The sequence below is a fragment of the Carlito syrichta genome, unplaced genomic scaffold (genome assembly GCF_000164805.1).
Source record: "Carlito syrichta isolate Samal-C Ts95f unplaced genomic scaffold, Tarsius_syrichta-2.0.1 Scaffold72152, whole genome shotgun sequence".
NCBI lineage: Eukaryota > Metazoa > Chordata > Mammalia > Primates > Tarsiidae > Carlito > Carlito syrichta.
Genome location: NW_007016248.1, coordinates 6,069 through 18,951, shown reverse-complemented (window position 1 = coordinate 18,951; position 12,883 = coordinate 6,069). Strand labels below are relative to the sequence as shown.

At 35.8% G+C, this 12,883-nt stretch overlaps 1 protein-coding gene across 1 annotated transcript in view; it reads right to left on the bottom strand.

The window, feature by feature from the left end:
• LOC103254876 (RRP15-like protein) overlaps nucleotides 1-11,048 on the bottom strand; it is a 31,171-nt gene extending 20,123 nt beyond the window's left edge. Inside the window, exons 1-4 of the mRNA XM_008052865.1 lie at nucleotides 10,994-11,048; nucleotides 6,609-6,883; nucleotides 4,075-4,172; nucleotides 1,662-1,863 (exon numbers count right to left, since the gene is read on the bottom strand). Coding sequence (XP_008051056.1) covers nucleotides 1,662-1,863; nucleotides 4,075-4,172; nucleotides 6,609-6,883; nucleotides 10,994-11,048 — 630 coding nt within the window. The remainder of the gene's footprint in view (nucleotides 1-1,661; nucleotides 1,864-4,074; nucleotides 4,173-6,608; nucleotides 6,884-10,993) is intronic.
• Nucleotides 11,049-12,883: the final 1,835 nt, after the last annotated feature.

The window sequence follows — 12,883 nt, the reverse complement described above, 5'->3', positions numbered from 1 at the left end:
ATAACTACTTCTGATAGGCATTTAGCAGCACTAGTGAGAATCATTATCATATAAATATACAATTTGTGTCTTTTGCTATTCAAGACACAGACAAATAAATTAGAAAACTTATGTCATAATTAGGTAAAGTGGCAAGTTAACCAAGAACTTAAAAGAGACTTCAACCCAGCCATTGCTAGGCCATTGCCACTGTCATTGCTAGGCCATTGCCATGGCCATTGCCTTGCTAAGCTATGATGTGGCCATGTGCTCTTTGAGCTATGGTCAGGCCACATTTCCTATCTTTGGTCTCCTCCCCTACCTTGGGGAGGTAAATCTCCTCTTTCTCTAATTTACTCTAAATAAACCATATTTTCTAAACTAAAAAAAATACTTCAGCCCTAGCCTAGCATGAGATTCTTAAATGCTCTTCTTGCCAGGGTTTCAATTGTTTTCTCAAAGCACAAACAACAAATATATGACAGAAGCTCTTACATTCTAATTAAAGCACCTTTTGTTGGCAATAGACGTCAAGTCATCAAACACAACTAAGTACTTTGCTTTAATTAAACCAACCAAACAAACAAAAATCCAGTCCTTAAGAGATTAAAGCACATTTCAAAACCTGTCATCAGGTAAATTCAAAAGGAAGGTGTTAAGATCCACAGTCAAAACGGCTGGAAAAGCAAAAGTTATCATGCCAAAGCAAAGTATTTATGATCTTCATCTCCCTACCAGCCAAACATCACTAAAGCTGCTCAACACAGGAATGCCTTTCTACCATTATTTCTTAAAGCTCTGACTTTTCTTTGTATTTTACAAGTTACGTACCATCCCAATTACTTCTGTGGATAAAAGTATCCAGCTAAAGCTGTGGTCCTCACTTAGGCTTCTATTCTCCAAATGCACAAATGATTCAGATAGGAGAGAAGCAAGCTCTATCTCTAAAACATTTATCTGAATCTAGCTGGGTACGGAGGCTCATGTCCGTAATCCCAGCATTTTGGGAAGCCAAGGCAGGAAGACTGCTTGAGCCTAGGAGTTCAAGACCAGCCTGGACGACATAGCTAAACCTTGTCTCTATTTAAATGTGGGGTGTGTGTGTGTGTGTGTGTGTGTACATATAAAATATTAAAAACAAACAAAAATTTATCTGAATCTATTTGGTTCCTGAGTTCTAACAGTAGGTATAACTGGCAACTTCCATACTGAGTAAATAATCATGAAACTAAAGAATACAAACTTTTAAATCAGGCTTTGGGCATGTAGAAATTTTAATAAAACCTGGGGAAAAAAAAACCCTGCAATTCTATGGTATGCTTTTTCATCTCAAACTCTTTAGTTTAGAGCTTAAAAGTCTAATAACGCCGGGCTCAGCTTGTAATCCCACACCTTTGGGAGGCTGAGGTGAGTGGATTGCCTGAGCCCGCGGGTTCGAGACCCGCCTGGGCAGCGAGACCTCATCTCTACAATAAATCAAAAAATCAGCCACGCATGGTAGCGCATGCCTGTAATTCCGGCTACTCGGAAGGCTGAGGCGGAAGGATCGCCAAAGCCCAGCAGGCGAGGCTGCGGTGGCCGGGAGCGGGCCACTGCACTCCAGTCTGGGCAACAGAGTGAGACTCTAACTCAAAAAAAAAAAAAAAAGTCTAATAACACTGAACCCCACACAAAAGTCTTACCCGTTTGGTTTTTGGACTCTTTGCAGTAGAACTTGTCTCATTTGTACTTCCATCCATTCCTCTCAAAACGCTAATGAAATCTTTCTTGGAAACAGTTGATATCAACTTAGCACGCTTTCTAATAGAGCTTCCAGCTTCTTTAACTTTTTCATCAACGTTCTTTTGATGTTTCTGAACAGCATTAAATAATTGTACCACACCCCTATAGAATATAAAATGACCAGAACAATATTGTTAAATAACAACTACGTTAGAATACAAACTCTGTGAGGACAGAAACAATGAATTTTCACTGCCTAGAAAAGAGGCAAGCACTTAATAGGGACTGAAATGAAAGAGTTGGATAACTGATTAAATATATCTAAAAAGTGAACATACATTTCAATGAATGAATATAAAATTCAAATAAATAATAAGTGTAGATTAGTATATAATTTTACATTTAACTCTAGGAAGGATTTTCTGGATCTCAGTTTCATCTGTAAATTAGAAAAATAATACCTAAGTAATTTCAAAAGTATTCAGCTATATTTTCTGCAACTCCTGTATTATGGAAGTAATTTTTAAATTCTACTTTTAAAAATATTTTAAAAACTTCGTTCTGTAGTTATTTAAGTTCATTCAAAGACAAATTCTGGAGACTAAGTTCTGCAGTATCCAATCCGGGAGTCTAAAGCCACATGTGGCTAGAGAGCACTTGAAATCTGGCTAGTCACAACTGCCATGTGCTGTAAACGAAGACACTGAATTTCAAAGTATTAGTATAAAAAATAGAATTTTTGAATATCATTAATAATTATTTTATACTGACATGTTGAAATACTTTGAATATACTGAGTTAAATAAAATATGTTATTGAAATTAACTTCACCTCTTTTTCAATGTCTTACAAAAACATTTTAAATTGCATACATAGCTCACATTCTATTTTTACTTGACATTGCTGATTTATACCATTAAGGCCCCTTCCAATTCTAAAATTCTATAATCTACAAATTCTTTTGCTATGGTAATTAATGGAAGAGGACATCCACCATAGGCCATAAGCATCCTCGCACATTCTTAATGGATTTTTCAAGAATGAAAGGCCCTGACTGCTCTTTACCCAAGTCATCTTTCAGGGTTGTGTTTGCAGTAAGCAACCTTGAGGGATAAGGTAATGTCTCCCCCCACACAAAGCAGGCTTGTTATCAATCACTATAAAAGCGATATATCCCCAAGCACAGAGTTCTTCCCCTGTAACATAATCTATTGTACATGCAGGCATCCATCTAGGGCACCTGCACTCCTCCTCTGGGACAAAGGGAGACAGTGGGAACTTGATGCTTTACTACTGCTTTTGCCATGAGTAATAAAGTCCTTAGTCTTTGATCCAGAAGTCTCTTTGTCTTTTACCAGCATCCAAGAAACTCTGACAGACTGGCTTATTAGCTTACACAGAGAAAAAAATTCCAGACCCTTTGCAGTAGTGTCAGGACCAGGGTGAGACAAGTGAGGTAGCTAAGGGTACAAAATTTAAGGAGGCACTCACTCACGCTCATATACTGACCCTGTACTTTTCCATGTTCTTAATATGTATTAATTCATTTAATTCTCAGAGAAACCCTATAGACTAGGCATATTATCTTCTTTCTACTGATAAACTGAGACAGAGAAAAATAAAGTAACATGCCCAAGTCAGTGCTAGGATTTGAACCTAGTAGTCTGGCCCTCTGCATAACAACTAGATGGATTAGAAAATAAAATAATTTAGGTAGCTAAGAATTTAAAAGTAATTCCACTAAATATAACTGCTACATTCTTTACATAGCACCTAAATGTTATCTCCTCTATAATGCCTTCCCAAACATCTCCAGATAATCTCCTGTTGTATGTTCCTAACACATAGGACATACTTCTATTCTCAAAAAGACCATAATTCCTACAGATCAGTGGGCAAGGACCACCCAGCCACCACCATATTCTATATATCTTTGGACATGGAAGGCATCAAGTAAATGTTTAGTGCTGATGATTTAAAAAAAAAAAAGGAGAGTGAAAGGATAGCATGAAGCTGCTATGATGTTAATATATTATGCCATAAATATAATACAAGATAACAAAAATCATCACTGAGTGCCATAAATTTTAGACAGCCATCATAAGAGAAATGCAGTAAGAGGTCTGATGACACAGTTCTAGTGACTATAAAAACAAGATGATCTGAAATAGGTTTATACCAAATATACACTTAGCAACTATATTCTTACCTCACGAGAGTTGAAAAATCTTTGGTTGAATTCAGTGTTGAACAGGCAAGCTTAAATATATATCACTTGGCTCTGAAATGGCTGAGCTTATGAGTAAAACATGGTCAAAAACAGATCACTATCAAAGCTTTCTTATTTTCTAAAGGGCAAAACCCCTGCCTTACCTCGTTGCAATTCTCTGAAGATTTCTCTCTGTCTCTTTGTCTTGGACAACATCTGGCTTTACTCTGTGCATCATTTCCCACTCCAGCCTCTTATCACGCTGTTATAAATATTGTTATGTGAAAGAATATTAGTTATTTTTGAAAGTGCAGCAAACATTGGTAAGATACTCTGTGAAAGGACAAAGGTAATAAATCATTCTGGCTTAGTGTGTCATAGAGACTTTTAAAAACCCCACAATTTTAGGGGCTTAACTCAGGGAGCCTGTGGTTAACGCTCAGTGTGTCATGTGAGAGGCACAAAGTGAGTTCCTGTCAGGTCTTCTGACAGTAGGGACCTGGCGAGTTGCCAGCACATTCAGCTGGGCAGTACAAGGTCGTGTGTGAGTGGCACATGCCTACTCTGCCATCGGACCATCATAAAGAAGATAAAGAAGATCCCAAACTACTCTCACAACCACAAGTTTAAACATGCTTTATCTTTACTTTCAGGAACTGACTTCTCCAGCAGTCAGACTTATTAAGAAACTGTATCAGCTTTTAAAATAAGAGCATCAGATCCAGATATTTATACATGACTGTTTTTCTTTGCACAAAATCATTTAAATCCATTTCTCTTCTTGCGGCATATCTGACCAGTATTCTTGCTACATATGGTGTATCAGTTGCAACCTCTCACAAATTGAGTCTCTGCTATTGTGCAGCAGTAGAAGGAAAAGCTGGGAAATAAGAAGAATCTCAGACAACATAATTTAGTTCAAAATAGTCTGGGAGTAGTATAATGGTCACAGGAAGCTGATTTGACAGAGCACTTGTTCAGGTCTCCTTCTCAGGCCAACCTTTCACCAAATAGCCAACATCATAATATGAACTAAGAAGCCAGCAGACATCGAAACCAGTCATAAAAACAAATGAGAAAAACGGCTCCTTCCTTTCTCTCTTCCTTTTCTCCACTCATCTCTCTCTCATTTTGTATTAATGAAAAAGTCTAATTACAGTAAAACTAAACGCCTGCTCTCACTATAAAGAGTAGCCTGATTCCTTTCTACTCTAAAGAAGCAGATTCGTCTTCAAATCAGATGTTTCAATTTAGTGGCCACGAAATTCACTGTCAGATTATGCCAGAAACTTAAAAATCTTAAAAGTAAGTTTAAAACAGTAAATTCTTACTTATCTCCATGACTGTATCTCCAAGGATAATAGGTATTCTTAATCCCAAAACATTTTTAACTTTAAAACTTATTTTTGTATTTATGATTAGAAATAAGTAGCTGATATAGTGGAAATCCAGAATAGGTGACATTAAGAAATACCTATAATTTACATACACTCTGCTAAGAAATATACACAAAGAGCATTTGTAGCTGTTGTGCTGTGTTTCTGATATCAACCCGTGATTCCATGCTTTATGTGGGCAGTGTTATCTCCAGCACTCAAAGCTTTGGCCTAGAGCAGAGTTACAGACTCATTCCTCTTGGCTTCAGAATATTGTTCTTACCTTCACTGGAACTTAGAGATGAGAGATAATTAAAGATTCTAATTATTTTTAAAGCTTCTTCTCACTTTTGCCAGGTAATAAACAAAGATTCAAATTTTAAGTTGAAAAGCTATCTATAGGATTTAGAGACAAGTTATCTTAAAGTATGATGAGAATATTGGATTAACAATAGAGTATGTTGTGTTTCTAAGAGGAATGCTTGAAAATCTCCACCTTTCACACAGAGCAATCAGTATTAAGAACAAAGAAAACATTAATCTTGAAACAAGATAAGGGAAACATAAAAGGAAATATATGCCAATGCAAACCTATTTTTCTTTCATTTTTACCTATAAAGTGCCTTTGGGAATTTGTACTTTTATATTGTCAGTATGCTTGTAGAAAGTTATTTTTCTTTCATTAAAAAATAATACTTATTTTAGGCATAGAGATCATCAAGTACAAGGGATGTAAAAGCATTATCATTTTTTAATTTTATAATACAAAACAAATTTATGTTCAATTTTTAGCCTTTAATTAAAAGATGATACTAGTCTTACTTCTATCATCAGTAGTTGAACAAGCATAATTAATTCAGGTTTATTCAACACTGATTTGAATCTAACACTGAAATAATCAGTTTTCAGAACTGCAACCAACCCTTAACTTGTGACATCTGACATTTATATTATGAGCTTCTAGCAAAAAAGTAACTAACATGCTTCTATTAGTTCAGAACCTATTAAAGTCAGCATACAGAGACAGTTAAAATGAATAGAACATTTAGACCTAGGAGTCACTGCCACATATATAATTACTTGATTTTTAAAAGATAAATTTCTTTGGGGATTACATTTCTATTACTTTGCCTAGATAATCACCAAGTGAACATGCTCAATGAAGTAATTTAGACAAAATTTCTGAACATAACCTTGGTTACCTACTCCTATACAAAAAACAAGTAAAAACTGAAATGTTAACTGGACAAACACTGCAAGGAACGGTTTGGTAAAGATAAGAACTAGACAATCTAATCTACAAGACAACTGGTAGGACACACCTGTTTTCTTTTCTCTATTCTTTCTTGTTTTAACTTTTCTTTTTCCTTCTCCAGCTCTTTATTTTTTACCAGAATGGTGGATTTACTTTCAGGAGTTTTTTTGTTAAGGATTTTAGCCATGGCATCTGCCCAGCCTGTATTAGTCCCAACACTTGATTCTGCGGCATTTTTATTTTCTATGTCATAGGGCTCAGCATCATCTTCATTGTCAGCCTCTATTGCTTCATCATCAGAAGAAAAGTAATCCTTTTCCAATCCACAGCTTCCTATAGAACCTAAGAGTAAAAACAAATTAAATTTTAACATCCTAGGTAAAGGTTGCCAAGACCACAGCCAGAGCCCTGGAACACTTCAAGAAGGGTCTTGTAATGGGGGACTGTCCAAGTCCCACAGCTGCAGTAATGATGGAGAACAACAGGAACATCTATCCCATAGCCATCAGCGACCAAAAAACTAGCACAGTCATAACAACAGAGAGAGCTACAGTTGCTTTAAGATCTAGGACCTGACTAGGTGCAGTGGCTCACACCTGTAATCTCAGAACTTTGGAAGACTGAGGCAGGAGGAGGGCTTAAGGCCAGGAGTTCAAGACCAGTCTGGCAACATAGCAAGACCTTGTCTGTACAAAAAATAAAAATAGAAAACCCTACAGGTAACAGAAACAGATCCAACAGCCTCCATCAGATCCCTGTTGTCAAGGAGGTGACAGATGCTAGCATGTGACCCGTGCAGGCTGCATTCAAATATGTAGACCTTAATTGTGTCATTAAACTAATTGAAGAGACTAATGAAGACTGCAAAAATAACAGAAAACTAATCTATTTCATTTGAAATAATTTGCATATAATTTCTATTGAGCATTTAATATTTTGGGGGAAATTATCTAATGGTGTGCCCTAGATACCACAGATACAATTGCACTGCTGGATAACTGAATGAATATACTAAGTTCTGAGTTGAAGACACAGATTTGTAAAACTGTTGGATTTTTCATGCAGAACCACCAAGAAAAGCCCATACCAGTTACCAGCAAACTAGTTCATCATTTAAATTCAAAGGACTGGGGTCAGCAGATTGTCAGAACAGTCCAGCCAATGGTTTTGCTTGAAAATCAACTTGCTGAGCAGCTCTTAGGCTTCTGCAGCCTTTCTCAACTTCTGAAGTTAACTGTACTTTAACAAGGAGAACACAAGCAGCCTGTGTAGTCTGTAGGAGTCTATAAGATCCAGAGCTCTCGGAAAGTTTCTGTTCTTCAGAAACCTATGGAACTTACCAGGAAATTATCCAACGGGGAAAAATCAACCACAGCTTGTAACTTGGAGTATTTATTAATAAACAGAAGAAGAGGTAACAAAGAAAGCTGAGAAGAAGTTAACAAAGAAGAAAAACTCAGTGATATACAAACAGCTGCCAATTAGCAGTGAGGTCTCCAGGTAACAAATATGGTTTCTGTGATTGACTCCAGAACTAGTTCAAACTCAAAAGATTATCATAGAAAATGCCATTACCTGAAATTTGTCCTATCAAAATACCTCTACTAAGTAATGATATCTGTCATTTAATTAATCTTTTAAATACTGATATACTTGCATTTAAGTATTATTATTATTCTTTAAAGTAACACCAACAGAAGAAGGAAAAGACCTAGGCATAAGCAGGTTTCCTGCTGCTTCCTATTTAATTCAATTCTGATCCTCCCATCCAAAGCAGAATCTTCGCTTAAAATGTAGAGGACTGAGCAGTGTTTTGTAATTTTCATACTGTATCCCACAAAACCATAATAAAAAATACTGATTAATGAAAAAAATGTAGAGGACTGAAAAACCATCCCAGGCCTGAAAGCACTGATGAACTGCAGTGCTTTTACCCAGTGAGTCTATTTACCTTTTCCAAAGCTAGGCATCAGAACCACAACCACTGCTTCTATTTTTTGGAGAAGACTGCTGATTGACTCTTTTTACTTCAAAATTCATCAACTCCACACCTGTTTCTTCTTTTAATGATTTCAACAAACTGTGCATAATTTGCCTTTACAGATCCTCTCAGACTTTTGCTATGACCAAAGTGAATGGAAGAGAATGCACAGTCAGTTATTACCTTGAGTGATTCCATCTCTCTCTTAAGCTTTTAATTTAGATACATTTCTTAAAAGCAAATACTGGGGGCAATAATAAAGTTTACTCAATTCAATGAAAAGATTGAATTTTTCTTTTATTCTGGGGCCACAAAATTTTCCCTAGTGTTCCCTGGAAAGTACATTGAAAAACAAAGTTTAGAGCATGCAGTTAACTGAAAAATAAAAATATTGTATTAATATTATATGTGTTATTCTTCAGAGTCAGTATTACCCAGATGCTATTAACAAAATAAACAATTCTTAGAAAAAAATGTTTCCTCTAGTAAGCATTTATCTAAATGTAAAGAGGCAAGATGATTAAATGCAGAAAAATCTTTACCACCTCCTGGTAAAATGTCAAAACTACAACACTGACATCTAGTGTTTTGCCCTGATGCACTAATACATCAACTGCGGCGGATTTCACGTTTTTCAACAGCACTGTTAAAGGCAGCCAAAACACTTTATAATTGTGTAAGCCACTCCAATTCTCCACTTCAAAACCTTGGCTATTTTTCTTTGGTGCATTTCTTACCCAGCGTGACTACCACAACATGCACAACATTATGGACACGAAATAAATCCAAGAAAAGTTTTATAGCACCATTTTAAGCAACCCTCACTCACTCCATCAGTTGAAAATAAAAAATTCCAGAAGAATTCCCTAAAGTCACGGTTTTTATTTTATTATTTTTCTAAAGAAGTTCTAGTTGAGAAGTTTTTAGTCAGGCATTTGCTGCCAATGGAAATGACGACGTTTAATATAAATAAATTAAAAATGCCAATGCAATGAGGTCTCATAGCATACTTTAAAAAAAAAAAAAACGGGATTTACTTCTAGGACACCAAAGATTATCACTATGCAAATCAGAAAGTAAATCTGGTTCTTAAAAATTTACTGTTTCTTACTAAAATGAGATTTTTCAAGTTTTCCGCAGAAGTTAAGGTCTAAGGACATAGATGGAAATCACCAGACAAGTGAAAAATTATTTGAAGTCTCGGGTGTTATCTTAAACGTTAACTTTGCTTTCTAATAAAAATCTGTAAATTAAGGAAGGGCTGCAAAGGATATTTACTGAAGGACTAAAAGTTCCAATCATAGTAATGTTCTCTACTGAGCCTCCCAGTAGCCACCAGCAACAAGGGGCTATCGAGCACTTCAAAGTGGTTAGCATGACTGAGGAACTGAATTTGTAGTTAATTTTAATTACCTTAAATTTAAATGACCACGTGTGGCTAGTGGCTACCATACTGGACAAAGCAGGGTTAGATATCTGAGGCACTGATGTAGACATAAGGAATTTTTCATTTCCTGCTGTCTTTTTCTCCAAACCACCAGCCCCCTTTCAAACTTACCATCTGCCCCTGACCCCAGTTATGTAAGATTAGCTACTAGCAGAAAAGTGAGGTACTTTCCTTAGCCTTTGGAACTAGAATACAGTTTTAAGAAGATTCACAGTCCCTCAACATTTACTGAACACCCATGAATGATGGGCAAAGAAGGAAAAAATGAAAAATCGAAATCTAGGTTTCCCTCTCTAAAGAACTCAAGAGTTTAGTAGGGTAGATAAATCATATAGCCAATTGCAATAAAATTTATAAGTGTTCTTAAAGAAAAGTAATGAAGAAAGGGTAACTGGTGGCATCTGGGATAGGTAAGGGAAGTTTTACAAAAATGACATTCAAGAGGTGTCTTAACGGGCAAACCAAATGTTTGAATGACAAGAGAATTAAGGAGGCCAAGGAAGTAAGAGTCCACAACCTGGGTCAATGGATCAGGCAGCAAGATCACTGAACATAGAACCAAACACATCCTAGATTTGAATCAGTGATCTGTATGAAAATAAAAATTACTACTGTAATCTTATTACTGGCATTCCAGACAGAAGAAATCAGTGTCCAAAGGCATGGGGATATTAAAGAAGATGAGATATTCATAAAATAACAAGTAGCTGAGACTGGCTGACGTGAAAGATTTGTAAAAAAGCAATGCTAGGGATTTCATGAAAATCTGATTTATGATCCAATAAATAAAATATTTATCCCCAAATTAAAACCAAGTAGTTTAAAGTTTCACACTCCAGGTATGTACTTCCAGTAAGAGACCAAATTGTGTTTTTTCATCTTAGCATGTACCTTACACGCTTTCTTTAAAAAAAAAAAAGTTCTCTATTGGATTAAAGTTTTTCTTTAAAATGTAAGTATCACCCAAAAGCATTAAGCCCATGGTTAACCTTTAACTTACTTTTTAGAATTTACCCACTCATACAGAATTCCTCATAAAAACTCAATGGAGAACTGCTAGTAGTGGACACAGAAGTCATGCTGCCTGGGGTCAATCTCAACTCCAGATATAAATTAAAATGGGTTTTCTGAAGTTGTTTAAATCCTCTGCCTTAGTTTACTCATCTGTAAAAAAGGGGATAAAATAGTACCCATATGCACTTCATTAGGTTTTTGTGATGATTATATATATATAAAGTTCTTAAAAGAGTGCCTTGCCCATAGTAAGCATCATTTAAGTGTGGATTACACACCATACACCAAAATGCACATATCCACAAACACACAGATATACATTCACATACCAACATACACAATGAGAACTGTTATGTGGTTGTGGTGGAGAATGAGAAAGAAACCAAGAAAGAACATCACTGGTACTAGAAGCTGTGGCATACATGTGAAGTGCTGACTGAGAAGCTTTAGATGCCCAGACAGTTATTGCGTAAGGGTTAAGAGCTCAGATTACACAACTGAACAGGCTTGGGGTATTATGATCTCATTTCAGTACTTTCTAACAACATAGTTTGGGGCAAGTTACCTAATCCCTCTGCATCTCAGTTTCTTTATTAGTAAAATGAGGATAAAAATGGTACCTACCTCACTGGGTTGTTATAGTTAAATAAGGAAACACATGAAGTGCACTTAGCACAGACCTGGCACAATAGATGCACTAAATAAAAATGTCAGTGTTCAGAGGACCGACAAAAATCCTAAGAACCTGGAAGACAGAGAAGGGAGGATCCCAAACGTTTAAAAAAAGACGCCAAAAAATAGAGAGGAAATGAATTCTACTTTCATTATAAGACACTACCTAGGGTGTTGTTATAGTTTATAAGCTATGTCCTAGGCAATCATCTTGTACAGGCTGTCTTCTACTTTATTTTACAAGTGACCAACATCTCTGTCCTACAACTTTTTCAAAGTTCTGTAAAATAATGTTAACATTAACTAGCTAACATGTATTTAGAGATAGGTACTATTTAAAGTACTTTTTATGCATTATCATTTCACAGCAGTACTATGCGTTTCATGTATTATTCTATTTACACAGGTGATAATTCTAAAGCCTACGAAAAGTTTTTTAAAATGTCCAAAGTCACAAAGTCAAAGCTAATGTGGCAATTGGACTTCTGAGACACTATAAAGCTTTGAATCAAAGATCCAATTCTGACTAATGTGTATTGAACTAATGCAGCAACTATTCAATTAATATTTAAAACATTGTTTAATAAAACTTGAATTAAAAAAATTTCTAGGACTCAGTTAACCTGAATTATCGACTCCCTATCCTCATTCTGATTTTACCTAAGTGTACATACCCCCCTAGTATTAACTACTGCTCCCCATTTCATTGTAAATCATCTGTTTTGCTCATGCCATAATGCTCATGCCACATGGTCCTGTCAATTATTACTAAATTTAGAATATCCAAAATTAATGCTTTAAAACTTTTTAGAAAACACCTTTGAAAAAAATGAAGTCATTCTAGGTTTCCACAAAAATAACCAAAAATAAAATGAAAGTGCTGCCATGGGAAAACACTGTCAGATGCGATTACATGTGCTATCTGGGCAAGCCAAAGCAGATAGAGCCTGGAAGCAGTCTGTTTCCTGAGCCTGTCCTATAAATTGTTAAACCACTCAAGTAGAACTATGATATACTTCATTTCTTAGGCATGTTCCTTTGCTATTTTAAGTAACTTAAATGATGAAGGAGGCTATAAGTTACAGTTTGATGAAAAGCACATTTATCTGCTACGTTATTATATCTTAAGTACAGTACAGCTTTACAGTTTATCAAAAATGAAGGGATATCTCCTAGGACTTTCTAAACTGTATTCTTATCAAGTCTTGTGTTAGAAGTAGACGGCCAT